Source organism: Eutrigla gurnardus (genome assembly GCF_963514095.1).
Source record: "Eutrigla gurnardus genome assembly, chromosome: 22".
Taxonomy (NCBI): domain Eukaryota; kingdom Metazoa; phylum Chordata; class Actinopteri; order Perciformes; family Triglidae; genus Eutrigla; species Eutrigla gurnardus.
The window spans coordinates 15,177,166-15,194,646 of NC_139933.1; the positions used below are offsets into that span (position 1 = coordinate 15,177,166).

Consider the following 17,481-nt stretch of genomic DNA (forward strand, 5'->3'; position numbering starts at 1 on the left):
GAGTCCCACCGGAGTCGAATGATTGCACATCATCCCTTGTCGGACCAATGATGAGCCCATTTTGTCTTTCATTCCTATTTTTGCACATTTTTTGCTATGGCTTCTTTTTCTACATACTGTACCATGACTTTTTTTTACTTTTTTCAACATGCTGTACTATGAGTTATACTTTTATTGCTCTCATGTGACCTTTATTGTCCTGGCTCCGTGGCGCAATGGATAGCGCGTTGGACTTCTAGTGTCAAAGAACTTGAGCAGTTATTCAAAGGTTGTGGGTTCGAGGTCCCACCGGAGTCGAATGATTACACATCATCCCTTGTCGGACCAATGATCAGCCCATTTTGTCTTTCATTCCTATTTTTGCACATTCTTTACTATGGCTTCTTTTTCAACATGCTATACTATGAATTTTTTTTAGACATATATACTATGACTTTTTTTTTTACTTTTTTCGACATGCTGTACTATGACTTAATTTTTTTTTGCTCTAATGTGACCTTCATTACCCTGGCTCCGTGGCGCAATGGATAGCGCGTTGGACTTCTAGTGTCAAAGAACTTGAGCAGTTATTCAAAGGTTGTGGGTTCGAGTCCCACCGGAGTCGAATGATTGCACATCATCCCTCGTCGGACCAATGATGATCCCATTTTGTCTTTCATTCCTATTTTTGCACATTTTTTACTATGGCTTCTTTTTCTACATACTGTACCATGACTTTTTTTTACTTTTTTCAACATGCTGTACTATGAGTTATTCTTTTTTTGCTCTCATGTGACCTTTATTGTCCTGGCTCCGTGGCGCAATGGATAGCGCGTTGTACTTCTAGTGTCAAAGAACTTGAGCAGTTATTCAAAGGTTGTGGGTTCGAGTCCCATCGGAGTCGAATGACTGCACATCATCCCTTGTCGGACCAATGATGAGCCTGTTTTGTCTTTCATTCCTATTTTTGCACACTTTTAACTATGGCTTCTTTTTCAACATACTATACTATGACTTTTTTTTTTTACTTTTTTCGACATGCTGTACTATGACTTAATTTTTTTTTACTCTAATGTGACATTCATTATCCTGGCTCTGTGGCGCAATGGATAGCGCGTTGGACTTCTAGTGTCAAAGAACTTGAGCAGTTATTCAAAGGTTGTGGGTTCCAGTCCCACCGGAGTCGAATGATTGCCCGTCATCCCTCGTCGGACCAATGATGAGCCCATTTTGTCTTTCATTCCTATTTTTGCACACTTTTAACTCTGGCTTCTTTTTCAACATGCTATACTATGAATTTTTTTAGACATACTATACTATGACTTTTTTTTTTTTACTTTTTTCGACATGCTGTACTATGACTTAATTTTTTTTTGCTCTAATTTGACCTACATTATCCTGGCTCCGTGGCGCAATGGATAGTGGGTTGGACTTCTAGTGTTAAAGAACTTGAGCAGTTATTCAAAGGTTGTGGGTTCGAGTCCCACCGGAATCGAATGATTGCACATCATCCCTTGTTGGACCAGTGATGAGCCAGTTTCATCCTTCATTGCTATTTTTGCACATTTTTTACAATGGCTTCTTATTCGACATGCTATACTATGACTTTATTTAGACATACTATACTATGACTATTTTTAGACATGCTATACTATGACTTTTTTTCCGACATGCTATACTATGACATTTTTTTCGACATGCTGTACTATGACTTAATCTTTTTTTGCTCTCATGTGACCTTTATTGTCCTGGCTCCGTGGCGCAATTGATAGCACGTTGGACTTCTAGTGTCAAAGAACTTGAGCAGTTATTCAAAGGTTGTGGGTTCGAGTCCCACCGGAGTCGAATGACTGCACATCATCCCTTGTCGGACCAATGATGAGCCCATTTTGTCTTTCATTCCTATTTTTGCACACTTTTTACTATGGCTTCTTTTTCAACATGTTATACTATGACTTTTTTTAGACATACTATACTATGACTTTTTTTTCCCCTTTTTCGACATGCTGTACTATGACTTAATTTTTTTTTGCTCTAATGTGACCTTCAATATCCTGGCTCCGTGGCGCAATGGATAGCGCGTGGGACTTCTAGTGTCAAAGAACTTGAGCAGTTATTTGAAGGTTGTGAGTTCGAGTCCCACCGGCGTCGAATGATTGCGTATCACCCCTTGTCGGACCAGTGATGAGCCAATTTCATCCTTCATTGCTATTTTTGCACATTTTTTACAATGGCTTCTTATTCGACATGCTATACTATGACTTTATTTAGACATACTATACTATGACTATTTTTAGACATGCTATACTATGACTTTTTTTCCGACATGCTATACTATGACTTTTTTTTTAACTTTTTTCGACATGCTGTACTATGACTTAAATTTTTTTTTCTCTCATGTGACCTTCATTCTCCTGGCTCCGTGGCGCAATGGATAGCGCGTTGGACTTCTAGTGTCAAATAACTTGAGCAGTTATTCAAAGGTTGTGGGTTCGAATCCCACCGTAGTCGAATGATTGCACATCACCCCTTGTCAGACCAGTGATGAGCCAATTTCATCCTTCGTTGCTATTTTTGCACATTTTTTACAATGGCTTCTTATTCGACATGCTATACTATGACTTTATTTAGACATACTATACTATGACTATTTTTAGACACGCTATACTATGACTTTTTTTCCGACATGCTATACTATGACTTTTTTTTAAACTTTTTTCGACATGCTGTACTATGACTTAAATTTTTTTTTCTCTCATGTGACCTTCATTCTCCTGGCTCCGTGGCGCAATGGATAGCGCGTTGGACTTCTAGTGTCAAATAACTTGAGCAGTAATTCAAAGGTTGTGGGTTCGAATCCCACTGTAGTCGAATGATTGCACATCACCCCTTGTCAGACCAGTGATGAGCCAATTTCATCCTTCGTTGCTGTTTTTGCACATTTTTTACAATGGCTTCTTATTGAGCAGTTATTCAAAGGTTGTGGGTTCGAGTCCCACCGGAGTAGAATGATTGCGCATCACCCCTTGTCGGACCAGTGATGAGCCAATTTCATCCATGCTATTTTTGCAAATTTTTTACTATGACTTATTTTTCGGGTCGGCCCGGGTTCCTCCTGTGTGGAGTTTGCATGTTCTCCTCGTGTAAGCGTGGGTTCTCTCCAGGTTCTCCGGCTTCCTCCCACAGTCCAAAGACATGCAGGATGGGGATAGGTTAATTTATTACTCTAAATTGCCCGTAGGTGTGAATGTGAGTGCGAATGGTTGTCTGTCTCTACATGTCGGCCCTGTGATAGACTGGCGTCCTGTCCAGGGTGAACCCTGCCTTCGCCCAATGACAGCTGGGATCGGCTCCAGCTCCCCCTGCGACCCTGAATACAGGATAAGTTGGTGATGTGTCATCAGAGAAGCGTTGTTCCATTGTCAACGCCGAACTTTGTACAAGATGTGGTGTTGGAGCCTCATCAGTGTCTATAGGTCCATATTGACTTGCCAGCTGTGCTGGTGTCACAACGTCCATTCTACAACTCATGTAACACATGACATGACATAAGTGCAGAATACAGGTAACCTCATGACACTGGAATATTATAAGCCGAAACTACTCAACCTACTAATAAACTGCTAAATTAAAAATTCCCATCACAATTTACAAGAAAAAGTCATAGTAGCCTATAGCATGTTGGAGAAAGTCAAAGTAGAGTATGCCGAAAAAAGTAAAAAAAAATGTCATAGTAAGGTACGTTGAACATCTAACTTTTTTCGACATACTTGAATAACAGCTGAACAAGTGATTTGTCTGTGATATGTCTGTTTTCTTTCCATGGAAACAGACAGGATTTGCCGCTTTAACATCAGACCGTTAAATTCTGTAAATGAAAACACAATCTGGACATGTATTTGATCATTCAAGCACATTAAGAGCACACAGGTCACATCTGCTGAAGACATCTACTGAAGAGCGTTCGAGTGTTCCTGCTGCAGGAAACCCTTGAATGCTCATTAGGATGCAAACAAGCTGGAGGCTGTAATGGTGTTTGTCTGCAGAGCTACAGGAAGCAGCAGCTTGTCCTCACATCTGTGAGTGTCATATTTGGATAACAATAATACCTAGCATCAGTAAACAAGTGTTTATCTTCCCTGCACTGTGTTGTTGTGCTTATCAACAGACCAAATGATGACCTGGAATGTTTCACAAAGTTCCCTTTATTTGTTTTGAAATGCAAAGCTGGAAAGGGTAAATTACATAAATACATCATGTTCATAACATTGATTCGACAAAGTGAGGGTGAGCGTAGTGAGACGACGAGTGTTGTGTTTGAGGAACAGAAGAGTTGTTAATTAAAGTGCAGCTCAGGCCGACGTGTCAAACAGCCTTTCGATCATCTCCTCCACTTCCTCCGGCCGATACTTGTGATACTTCTCAGGGTTCTTGGTGAAAGAGATGTTTGCACATCTAGAAGAAACAAAGAAAAATGGTTCAGACCACAAGGGCTTCTGATTGGCTGGCAGATTTAATGCAGCAGGTAATTTAAATGAATTATTAATTTAATGAATTTAAACTAATCTATCGTGACTGGAGACATACTGTAAAGTCCCGGTGTCGGGACTAAGAAGTCGGATCAGTGCATCCTTAGTTCATACAGATGAGTTCTGAAATTATTTTGGTCAGTTCAGATTTATCTATAGATACCTTAATGTCACACTATGGTCTGATTGAGTCTTGGAAGTGGGCTGAGAGCCTGTTTTTAAGGTGTGTGTAAACTTGTGTACATAGAGTGATATCTCAGGTAATGACATGGAACACAGCTGTTTAACAGTAGAATCATCTGATCCTTGTACATGTGTTTCCAGCAGGGTCCGTCTCACCTGTGCAGGAAGGCCCTGTAGGTGTCAGACACCACCCTCCTCTGGGCCTGACGGATGAAGTCTCGCTGCTCCTTGTCTGGGATGGCCCAACCCTTCTGGATCTTACAGAGCTCCTCCAGCCCGTCGTTAAAACCCTGAGAGGACAAAAGAGGTCAGATGTGTTTGTTCTTCACATTAATTTGGTTTGTTGAAAGATGTTTGAAGACTTGTTGAGCCCTCACCTTGAATTTGTCTTTAATGACCTGTCGCTCTTTATCTTTCAGCTGGAAGACAAGACCTTAGTTACAAAAAATATTTCAACATAATATACTATGCTATACTACTTTTTTTTTTCTAACTTTTTACACAAAACTACCAACCCAAGCCAAAACTACCACAATGAGACCATAAACTACCAAAACGAGACAAAAAACTACCAATACTATGAATTTTTAAATCACTTTTAATACATCGTTTTCCCCACATAGTTAATTAAAACTTATTTCATTACTTTTTTCTGACAGGACCACCATGACTTCTAACGACATACTGACATGAGTAGATATTTATACTTGGCCTTTTTGAAAACCTTTTTCCACATACATTGAGTTCTACACAATGACAGAAATGTGTTATATTTATATAACCTAATAAGTTTCAAAAGGTGAAAGAACATGTACACAATCAGATTCATCATCATAATGTTTCTGAATTAACATTTTAAGCTATGATATGTGTATAATATAATATCACAGTGTTTGGCCTCTGATAAACTAACACAGCTCATACTGGCGCGTTGACTTCTGTCCCAGAGTTGAGTGAAAGAGGAGAAAGTTCTGACCTTGGTGCCGGGTTGGAAGACCGGCATGTTCCTGTCCGTCAGGTGCTCCGTTACCTTCAACCAGCTGCGACAGAATTAAAGAAGAGAGGTCAAAGCGAGCGGCGAACAGCGGCGACGTGTAAAACCTTTCATGTTCCCGTTTACCTGCGCTGGTACATCTGGATCTGCTGCTCGATCAGCTCTCTGTAGGACGTCTCTGCTTTCTTCTGGGTCACCGTCACCAGCTGGATCAACTCAGACCTGAACACATCCGCTCACTTAGACGACTACACACACAATACATCACCTTTAAACGTGCTGGAGTTCATCAGTGAACAAAAGGTTCTGCATCGGTCGAACTTTGACAAACATTAATGCAGACTTGATATTCGCTGCGACAGATGACTCAAGTCAAGCAGGTTTCAGACGCATAAATTAACTTTAATCATCCACAGAGATGAATGGAAACCATCTGTCAGTCGTTTAATAAGCCTCGTCTGTCATTGGACTTCATCATTCACCACCTCGTTTGTTTGTTTGTGCTCTAACACTAAATAAAAGATCATTGTTGTGCAGCTTGCTTTATAAATACACACAGCATGTCACAAAATTACACTAAAATGTAGATTTTCAGATTTTCTCAATTCTGAAGAAGTTTAATAAATAATATATTTAAGATTCCAATTATATTTTCTTGTAGGTTTGTATCCAACAAATCTTTTTTCAAACTAACTATGTTGAAATTCGTGTTCAAGTTCCCGTCGAGTCCAAAACCCCGAAAATGATGAAAGCATTCATTTCCACATTAAAGATTAACCGGTGTTTTTGCTCAATCTAATCATCACTTTATCAGGGAATCATCGCATCGGTTGTGAAAAGCAACAACTCACTTCTCCAGCGACTTGAGGATGTAGTTGTAGTTGTTGTGCAGGAAAATGGCGCTCAGAGCCGAATCCTCGTACACTTTGGATTTGCTGAGCAGGTTCAGCTGCAGGTTCCCCAAAACTTTACCTGCGAGGAGAAAGTCAGCCGTCAGTTTCCAAAACACACAACATTACATTTGCACACGTTATGATGGCGTCCAATAGTTTGAGCTAGTCAATTTAATTTTTTTAATTTTATTAATTCATTCAAGGTCCCATGTCCCATGTTCATTCAAGGGCATTCTGTAGCCTCTCTTTTTTACAGAATAGAGCTTGCACATCTCGTAACGTAACTCAAAGTAGCCTCTGTTTACGTTGGCGGTTGTTTAACCAAGCAGGACTGTCTGGCTGCTAACAGCTAACGTGAGCTAGCTCTGCTGCTGATTTCAACACAGATTTGTTCTCAATGCAACATTATCAGGGAACAAGTAGCGTGTTTATCACAGATGGGTAGTAACGACCGGGCCGGAGGTAGAGAGTTACATGTTGTTGTTTCTGTGTTGTGTAAACGAGCTGATAACTGATATCGGATCAGTGCACAGACTCCAGTAGCTTCTGGACTCACATATATAAGTGCTGAGGAGCCTCTTGTTGAACTCGGAGGTGTAGCTGCTCGCTGATGAACTCGTCTCTGTAGAAACAAAGACACAAAGCTGTGAGCATGAACGTCTACTTTAAATCCACACAACACATTCTGAGTTCTTTTTATTTCCTCTTACGAATCAAGACTATAAAGAAACGTATGTCTCCACTCTAACGATGAGCATTAATCACAGCTTCCATGTGAAAGTACAGCACATGCACATCATACCCCAAACAGACAGTTTCAACAATCGGCATGAAAACATTGAGAATCTGACTCCTCACCCGGGGCTTACCTCGGGGGTCTAAAGGTATATTGTAAGTGTCCCCCAGGACTAAAAGGGCCGAGGCAGAAGACAAAGACAAAGAGAGGCACAAGTGCAAAAAGGTTAGAAAAGGTTTGTTAGTGCAGAGAAAAGCCCAGCGAGGAGAAACAAGCCAGGCAGCCAAAACAAGGAAGGAAGCACAGCTGCCGTCAGCAGAGACGAGGAGGGAGCCGGAGACCTTCAGGTCCTGATTCACATCCCCCACATACGCTGGGACTGGATCATGAAACCAGAACAAATCCAATTTAACAAACGTGAGACGTTAGTGATCAGGCTCCCTCTGAAAGGAAAGAAAAGCTGCACAGGAAGAAGGAAAATCAGAGTCACACACAGAACGAGTGAAGGGAGAAACTGGGAGAACCTGCTGGATCAGGACTACAGCGCTCAACGAGGATCCATGTGATCCAGAGCGACGGACGATACCGATGTGCTTTGGTTTGATTCTGTGTCCTGGAGTGGTTTAGACTTTTATACTGTAGAAATGCTGACGAGTCTTAAATTAAAGCTAAGAAGTCAGAAATGTCGCCTTAAAAGTTTCAAATCCAACCCGATGTGAAACATAACTTTGTCCAAACACTTTGCCAGAATAATAAGGTATAAATGGGTAATGCGGTGCCGATCTGAGCGGTGACAGGAAGCAGCGGCGTGATGGGAGATAACGGGGGCCGAAGCGCCCGTGGTGCCGTGGCTCTACCTTGGGAGGCCAGCATGGCTCCGGCCGTCTCGTGGAAGTCCAGCAGCTGCTGCAGGAACAGGATGGCCTGCAGGAGGGATATCAGGGTCATTATTGCCTCAGCTCATTCGCCAAACAGACTGTCAGCCGTTACCACGGAGACCACCTGGTCATCGTGAAATGCAGAGAGCGTTCACTCACGTTGCTGGTCAGCTCGTGGACCGTTCCGTCCTTCGGCATGTTGTACTCCTTGTCCGGATCGTTCTGTGGAGACACAAGTCAGCAAACGTCTACAGGGTGAACGTGCGGCGGCGGCAGCGGCGGTGGGTGGTAAAATGTGAGTGTCTTGCCTTGATGCTGTCTGCAAACTCCTCCAGAGCTTTGGCTCCGATCGTCTCCATGGAGGTGATGAGCGTCGGCAGCTTGTTCTTGGTGCTCGCTGCTGTTCCCTGCACGGTTTCACACAGAAGTATTTCTATTTACGCAGCACGCTCTCTGACTCACACTCAAAGATGCCGACGTGCAGATAAAAGGACCAAACCTGCAGCGTCGAGTCGAACTCGGACTTGTTCATCTTCAGGTGCCGGAGGATGGGGAAGATGGTGAGCACGGCCGAGTAGTCGTGCCGCATTATGGCTCGGCGAGCTGCGGACACGATGTTGTCTCCCTCCAGCATCAGGTTGTCCAGCGCCTCCTGTGGACAGACGAAGGAACAGCTAGACAAAAATCAACAGGGAAAATATGCTTATTGGCTCCACACTGACAACGATAACATATACTACCTCCGTTTGTTCTTACCTTTCACAATAAAAGCCCTAGACATATAAACAGCATCACTGCACATCACATCAGGGGAACTTAAATTACAACAAATTGGCTACAATGTGTCTGTATTTATAATTGATGGTCCACCAGCCAAGAGAAAGACCTGAGTAGAGTCCCAAAGAGTACTGGTCACATGATTTTGACCGCGTGACTGCGGCTCAAACTAAAACGACGACGCTCGTCCGTCTGACCTGGATGAGCGAGTCGAAGGTCTTCTTCTGGTGATGCTCGGGGATGATCTCGGCCAGCAGGGCGTACTCGCTCTGCGCCAGCTTGACGAAGGCGCTGATGCAGTGGATGTAGGAGTCAATCTCGATGTCCAGGACGTCGTCTTTCCCTGCGAGATACAGTCGGCCGGTAAACCAAAAGGATGTGCGTACGAAAAATAGCAGTTACTGAGTCTGTGTTTCTATTCGGATGCAGGTGTTTGTGCTGCGACTGCGGTTAAAGAACATGAGATGTGATAAAGCTGCAGCAGCTGAGACTTTTACGTCTGATCAGCCAGTTCTCTTGGTAATGTTCCTTCTCTTCCCCCACGTGTTCCCGTCACTCACCTGCGGCGGCCCCGTGCTTCTCGGTCAGGGCGTCAGACAGGTGTTTGACCCGCAAGTCATGATCGTGACCTGGTGGGTGGGGGTGGGGCAGCAGGGAGACGGGCCGAGTCAGACCGCCGGGGTCGTGACAAGGCCCAGAGGGGGAGGAAGGGAGGGCAAACCTGAACCTGGAACATCTGTACCGACCACCACCAAGCACCCAGCGGGAGGAAGCAGGGGACACCCACTGTAGGGTGGGGGGAGGAAGTGTTGTGTGACTCATCTAAGTTAGTCAGTGTGTGTTTCTACTACGTGACAACAAACGTCACAACAGCTCTGGATCCGTCACAGTTCTTAAAGGGGCGATTCCATCCTTTTCCACGGTTAAAGGGACAGCTCGGATGTTTTTAAGTGGCCGTATGAAAAACTTCTACATAGTCTGTGTTTATCTTCAGTATAATATTTTCACCGTTTCTGCCTTTTCTGACGGGGAACTGAAGCAGCTGAACCACCAGACTCCATTGACAAAAACAGAAGTTTTACCTCTCAGAACACAGGAGTGGCTGGTCTACCGCCGCCTCCATCAGTTAGTTTGTGTGATTGTGTGACTTTGGTGAATCTAAACTCACCTTTTAAAACGCTGAAGTCACACAATAACACAAGCTAACTAACTGATGGAGGCGGCGGTAGACCAGCCACTCCTGTGTTCTGAGAGGTAAAATTTCTGTTTTTGTCAAAGGAGTCTGGTGGCTTTGAAAAGAGCAGAGATAACGGCTTCAGTTCCCCGTCAGAAAGGGCTGTCTGATGGCAAGGTAAGGTACTTCATATACTCCTTCAAAGAATCCATCCAATTCATTTTCTCCCATAGTAGGCATTCTTTTTGGATTTAAGTCAATAAGGAAGTCAATAAAGTTCATAAGTCAATTACTACAGAAATACACCTTTGTTTTGGAATATAAGAAACACTGGAATATCTGCCTATATACTGTGTATTAAAAGTCTTCTGTAGCATTTTTAAGGGTTTGAATTGAAGTGATTCATTTATTTTTACTGTTGGCTCTAAAACGAAAAACAAAAAGATTTTCTTCATTTTGAAAGTCACTGTTAATGTTAAAGATCACAGAAATATTGCAGTTTTCCTGGAAATATGTTGCTGGGATGTTTACATTTAGTTATCTACAGAAATGAAAATGACGAGGCATTGCTAATTAACTTTTAAACAGTGATTTAGGACAAATGTGTTTTCTTTTAATTAATTAAATAAACATCTGGCTTCATGTAAAATGAGAAGATAAAGAGGTATTCATCAGAGTGATCTATTTAACGGCTGCGTGATCTTAAAGCTGTTGTGGCGGTTGTGAGGAGGTCTGTGAAGCCTGTCGCTCTGAACGAGACACAACATGGAGGCATCATTAACCTCTAACCTGTCTGTCAGCGAGGAGGGAGAGAAAGACAGCGGAGAGAAGACCGAGGTGCGTTACCTTCCAAAGGAGTGAGGTTAGAGCCCCCCTTTTTCCCATCCAGCCCATGCTGTGAGTACTGTTTCAGAAGGTTCTGAGCCTTGCGAATGGTCCCTGGTCCCATAAACACAGAGACAGAGTCCAGAGGAGGGGGGGCCAGCGAGGTCCAGACAGCCCAGAAACAAGAAGAAGGAAGAGGAAGAAGAGGGGAGAGCTAGGAAGTGAGTGATGAAACACAGACACCACCACCAAGACAGGAAGTTTGTACGTGGAGGGGGAGGGGGGGGCAGCCTAGCATCTTAGCTACACACCAGGAGGACCAGGTGAGAGACAGAGCTACTACAGCTACATGTGCTCAGACAGACAGAACCAGGGTCATGTAGGAGCAGAATAAACAGGTTAGGTCACAAAAACAGCCATCACACTTAATACAGTCATATTACAATCAGTCACATTCATATTCAACACTACAGTAAAAACACAGTTATGTTGTTTGGTGAGTCAGTTAGGAAGCATGAAGCACACACAAGCTGCATTCACTCACTTCTCTCTTTTGCATGCAGCACCGTTTAAGTCCAGTATTGTAGCTCTCCTTTTAGCTCTGGTTTGGTCTCTACCAGCCCTGTGTGTGACCTTAGCTCTCTGTAATGTTTCCAGCTCTCGGTTGCATCATCGACAGTATCTCATGACTGATGGCTTCAGTCCATGTGGAATGATGACATGTTTACTCGTGGAGAACACCACCAGAACGGTTGGCCGTCTGTAAACGTTGATTCATGTGCCAGACAGACATTTCATCATTCGAGGAAGACAGTAGACACCGGTAAGTCCTCTAATGGAGCTATGCCGGTCCTACCCGCCCTTTAGGTGCTTTATGGTCGTTGCATCGTTGCCTTAGAAGCAGACAGAGAAACAGTCATCAACCAGCTTTAAAAGTGGCATATTTCCTTTTTTAAAAAGTGGTGTGTTGGATCTAATTTATGCAGATTAGAAAAGGAACTGATAATTAAATCAATTGCTAAATATTTATAGAAAATAAAATGTCTAAAGCAGACCACCAAAGTACTTTTAAAGATACAACCTGCTGATAAATACTAAAAACTACAGAGTAAAAAACAAAGTGCTGAGGTCACAAATGAGGACAGATCACCACAAACTCCTAGGAAAAGATTTGTCTCTTTAGCAGCTAAATGCTTCACTTTGGACAGGCGGACTGTTTCTGTCTGTTGCTCAGCAGGTTAAGCACATTTATCTGAGCTTCTTATTCATAAAAACAAACTGAGCTTTAAATGCTCCCTCAATCCCAAAGCAGCTAAAAGAGGCTAAAAAAAGTCTTGTAATTCATGGGATCATCACTGCAAAGAACCTCTTTGACATTAATTTGAATACAAACAATATATTGATTAGCAGAGCTCTAAGAGATTTAATTATGGCAGAGAAGTCCTCAAGCTTCAAGTGTGATGACACTTCAGCACAAACGGGATGGAGTGGACTCATATCAGGACCTCAACAAAAGAATTCATAAAAATATCAATATAAACAATGGCTGTTTTTTCATCATTTTACCGGAGTATCACCGTCTGATCAACACTTTAAACACTGCTGTTACACAACCACACACACACACACACACACACTCTCTGCAGGCGTCATTGACAAACACACTAAGACCTCGGCGGCCTCCAGTCTCACGGCGGCGGCAGGTTTTCATCGTCGCGGCCCAGAGATGTGGAGCCACTGGACCAAAGTAAGTACAGTGATCCCGACGTTATGTCGCCACATCGCTATATCCGTGTCGCTCGCTGAACGTTGTTTTATCAACAAGCAGTTTCCAGAATACACGATATAATGTCTGTTTCATTGTGTTAACCTCAAAAACTGAACATTGCCGGCATCGTAAAAGTAAACAGCAATGGTCTGTATTAGACGGCTCAGGTGTACCTAATAAAGTGGACGTGCCCTTATTGTGTAGAGCTGCAACAGGAAGTTAATCTGCAGCTGATGATTTATTGTTGAAGGTTCTCAATATGAGCCTCCACATGGCTGTCAACATGGTGACGACTGAGCCAGCGGCTAGCAGCTAACGGTGCTGAATGTTCCCGTCAAGTTAACGTGACGTGTTTATCTGAAAGTTGCCGGATCTCGTTCATCGCCGCTGCCGAACCTGAACCGCGGTGAAACTGGAGGCCGACGTCTACGCTGAACACGACCTACGACCTCTCGCCAGAGGACAGAGACGCTCGTCCTGCTTCTACTAACTCATGCTGTCATCTGACAGACGGAAGCGAAGCGCGAGGAGGCACACACTAAAGCCGTTTACCTGGGATGTAGACTGTCATCACAACACGAGATTATAAAAGAGGAAAGGATGAAGGATTAGTTGGAGTGTGGAGCTCCATGACTGCAGAGAGGTGGAGGAATAATGTGGCTGGATGGAAATCTGATCAAAGGTGCTGTTATTTAACAATCAACGTCCACGATCAACGTTTAGAACTACAAGACGGTTTGTGATCACAGGCTGGAGGGACACTGACCTGGTCTCTTGGGGGCCTTTTTGGTGGGCGTGTCCTTGCGTTTGGTCTGGACGGCGGGCGAGTAGAGGATCCCCGAGGAGGCGCTGTTCTTGCGGAAGTGATCCTTCAGACCTTTGATGGATCGATCCAGCTGGTTGGACCGGATCTGGAAGTAGACGTTCATGAAATCTGCAGGAGAGAGACGGGTAGGGAGAGAGACGGGTAGGGAGAGAGACGGGTAGGGAGAGACAGCGAGAGAAAGGTAGATTTAACAAACGTTAAGGAAGACAGATTTAACAGTTTAAAAGAATATTCACCATTAATATAATTCATGACCAACTAATTACAGCTATATTGTGAATTAACGGTCCATAAACCGAACTTCAATGTTAACGAACTCCGTGAGTTTTCATTTAAATGCCAGGCGAAGTCTAAATGTTCACACGTAACTTCTTTTATCTTTTGTAAATACTTTGTTTATTAATTGTTGTGTTGTCAGAAACCTGGGACGGAAATATAGTCATTCATCAGAATTAGATCCATCCATCCATCCATTGTCTACCACTTATCCTGTATTTAGGGTCACGGGGGGGCTGGAGCCGATCCCAGCTGTCATTGGGCGAAGGCAGGGTTCACCCTGGACAGGACGCCAGTCTATCACAGGGCCGACATGTAGAGACAAACAACCATTCACACTCACATTCACACCTACGGGCAATTTAGAGTCATCAATTAACCTATCCCCATCTTGCATGTCTTTGGACTGTGGGAGGAAGCCGGAGAACCCGGAGAGAACCCACGCTTACACGGGGAGAACATGCAAACTCCACACAGAAGGAACCCGGGCCGACCCGGGATCCTCTCGCTGTGAGGAGACAGTGCTACCCACTACACCACCGTGCAGCCCCAGAATTAGATCATTTATATCATTTAAATCGTTTAGTAGATTATCTTTTCTGACCAGATTCTGGTCTTATCGCTGAAGAAGGTAAGGCCTCAGTGTATTAACTATTTAAATATATGTCTGTTTGAGACCTGAGATCAGTTTTTATATTTTAGGGGTTTAGATTAATATTAACAAACCAGTTCTAGCTGCATTTTCTCACAAAAATCCTTCACCTCAATGCCGATTGTTGCCTGTAGTTACGAAATGATTATCGAGCGGACAGGAAGTGAAATAACAAACAAAGCCGGACCCTGGTTGCGTCCGTACTCCACCAGCCAGCCGGCGATGCAGATGATGTCCTGCAGCACGGCTTCGGGCAGGTGCTCCAGCACCACGTCCTCCTGGACCTCCAGCTCCTCGTCCAAGCTGATGGCGTCCAGGATGAGGATGGGGGGGACGGGTTTGCTGTAGCGGGTCAGGAGGCTGCGGAACTCGGCCTCCAGCAGCTCCTTGCCTTTCTCAAAGCGAGCTTTCTGAAGAAACGCAACACATTTACAGGGTTTCAGTGGATTTGCCTTTTGTTTTCTGACGTTTTTACACTTCTGATACAACACGCTGGCTGGCAGCAGATATGTGAGTGTATCATTCTCGTATAATCACTTTCCACAAGGATTCAAGTGTGCGATTGTGTCATAAAAGGCCATGTTTAAAAAGAATGAATCGTTTTTAGCTAATCTTAAAGAAAGAGCTCGACATTGTAAAAAAAATTACTCAGAACATTGATGGAGCTAGCAACCAGTTAGCTTAGCTTAAAGACTGGAGGCAGGGGGAAACTGCTAGCCTGGCTCTATATTTCCCAAACGGATGAGCTGTTCCTTTAAGAGAGCACATAAGACAGAAGACAGTTGATGCTGTACCACTGTGTTGAGTTCAGGGCTGTCGGGGTTGTTGTCTTGGAAATATTCCACAGCTTTCTGGATCTTTGCGATACAAGCGAGATACTCGTCCAGTCTGCCCGTCGGCCTGAAACACAAAGATCCTGAAGTCATGATGCGTCTGTTAAGAACCCTTCCACCGGCCCAGGGACCCCAGCGACAGGTCCGAGTCTCACCCCTCTCTGATGATCCTGTCGGTGTCTTTGGCCACGTGGTAGTAGCTGATCACGTGATCCATGCAGGACAGGGTCTTGTCCACGTTCTCCTGCAGACGCTGCAGGTTCTCCGTCTGCTTGTGGACCGGGATGATGGAGTTCTCCAGCTGCATCAGGCGACTCTCGAACGACGACAGGATGGAGACCTGATGACATCACACAGGTCAGACACCCAAACGTCTCACCGCTGTATTGTTACTTTGGTGAGAGTTGCAGACAAAAGAATGAAGACATCCTGTTTATTGCTGCCTCTCTTCCTCTCCCTCTCGTAAATAAACCACAGGCCAAACCCCGGTGCATGCTGGTCATAAACCTGGGTATGTTAAACCTCCCTGATGTTCCAGATATTCTGACCCGAGGGAGACCTGATTACAAAGTGGCCGTGAGTTTATATTTCACTTGAAGCTTCTCAAACCTGGACTAGATTGACAGGTTGACTTCAGAGACTTTCAAAACTGCTGAAACCAATACGCTCTTTGTGGAAACAGAAAATGGGCAATTTTACATGTAAAGGTGTGTGTGTGTGTGTGTGTGTGTGTGTGTGTGTGTGTGTGTGTGTGTGTGTGTGTGTGTGTGTGTGTGTGTGTGTGTACCATGCCCTTGGTCTGCTGGTCGCTCTTCTCCAGGTTTTCCCGGATGAACGACAGCGTCTCTTGCTCCTGAAACGTCACAAAGAACAAACACATTGACTCACTTCCCTCCTGCTGCCGGTGACGGTTTACGGTTTATTGACATGTTAATGTGTCAAGAAATAATAATTCAAACAGCGAGCTCAGCCAGTTTGGTGAAATATTGCACCAAGAGGCTCCGTTCAGTCATGCCTCCTTCCGGTCCGACCGGGACTAACCTGCCGCAGTTTCTCCTCGATCTCCCGCTTCCTGGCGGACGCATCCTCGGTAGGAATCATCCTGGACGTGATTCCCATCGAAGGACGGTCACCGGTGAATTAACACCGATTAACAGGCCGATTTAGGCCTTTAAAAGGGGCGAAAACGAAGGACCAGAGCTACTGTTGTGGATAGCTAAACGCAACGGCGTCAAGCTACTTAGGCTAACGGTTACAGGACCGTTTTCCGGTTGTAGTTTCAACATAAAACACGCTGATTATGAATTTTGTGCCGTGCTCAAACTGAAAAGCCGCCAGGGCGACGGAGTTAAACACTCTTCGGTTTCTTCCTTCACTGAGGTCTTCGTCAACGTATGGAATACTAAAAACGAGAACATTTCAAGTTATTTCCCAATTGAATTAATGTCATTTGATTTCTAAGAAAAAGGGTTATTCAATAGCATCTAGATTACTGAGTTACAGTAGATTAAAGCTGAGATCGTTTTTAAATAATAGTCGTGTGCGCTTTGGAATGTTACGTTTGTCTCCAAATCTACTTACCCAAGTACCCAATAAACGAGTACATTTCCTAAATCAAAGAAGAATGGGATTTATTTTGAAATTAGATATCGCCCGAGTTCCGGTCCGGATGTGAGCCCGTCTGATGATCTGCTGAGCGTTTGGTACACAAATGTCGCCATGTTTGTTGCGGCTAATAAAGTCATCTCGTTTTAGAACTTAGTATTAATACAATAAGCTACGTAATACTCACTAGTAAAGTACAGTGGGGGTTTTAAATACCGCAAAAAAACCCGGTAAGCAGGCATGCAGCATATTACATGCAGTTAACGTAGCGAACCGCTTGAGGTCGCTGTTCTCAAGTTATTCTTCACATTGAACCTGTTAGGTTTTTTTTTTTCCTTTCAAGCCAGCAAATTGTATTTATTGGCCAAATGTCCACTTTTTGGCTGTTCAGACCAAACGGACACAGCCAATCGCAAACAAATATTTAATTGACAAATATTTTTTTAACAGGTAATTTGGAAAAATGCTATTCAATTTCTCCATTTTAGCAAACACGCTTTGGAGAAAGGACAATTTAAAAATGCTGGAATTAAAAAAAACAAGATCTCAGTTC

The 17,481-nt window shown here is 43.8% G+C and overlaps 2 protein-coding genes across 13 annotated transcripts in view; one reads left to right on the forward strand and one right to left on the reverse strand.

The window, feature by feature from the left end:
• The window catches only part of LOC311032598 (uncharacterized protein), a 145,183-nt gene that overhangs the window by 66,231 nt on the left and 61,471 nt on the right, over positions 1-17,481 (forward strand). The gene's annotated exons all lie outside the window — the stretch shown is intronic.
• Positions 4,167-16,572, reverse strand: exoc7 (exocyst complex component 7). 12 transcript variants are annotated; one of them, XM_084001911.1, is made up of 22 exons: positions 16,365-16,572; positions 16,111-16,176; positions 15,479-15,663; positions 15,285-15,390; positions 14,678-14,900; positions 13,503-13,670; positions 13,289-13,300; positions 10,990-11,082; positions 9,530-9,598; positions 9,167-9,312; positions 8,692-8,844; positions 8,501-8,599; positions 8,352-8,414; positions 8,172-8,238; positions 7,448-7,486; positions 7,135-7,200; positions 6,537-6,657; positions 5,812-5,907; positions 5,668-5,731; positions 5,069-5,110; positions 4,848-4,981; positions 4,167-4,434 (listed from the first exon to the last, which is right to left on the reverse strand). In XM_084001911.1, the coding sequence occupies exons 1-22, from the start codon at positions 16,440-16,442 to the stop codon at positions 4,332-4,334; spliced, it is 2,193 nt and encodes a 730-aa protein (XP_083858037.1). In that variant the 5' UTR covers positions 16,443-16,572; the 3' UTR covers positions 4,167-4,331. The 12 variants fall into 12 exon arrangements, with proteins under 12 accessions (XP_083858037.1, XP_083858027.1, XP_083858026.1 ...); XM_084001901.1 differs by lacking the exon at positions 13,289-13,300; XM_084001900.1 differs by lacking the exon at positions 9,530-9,598.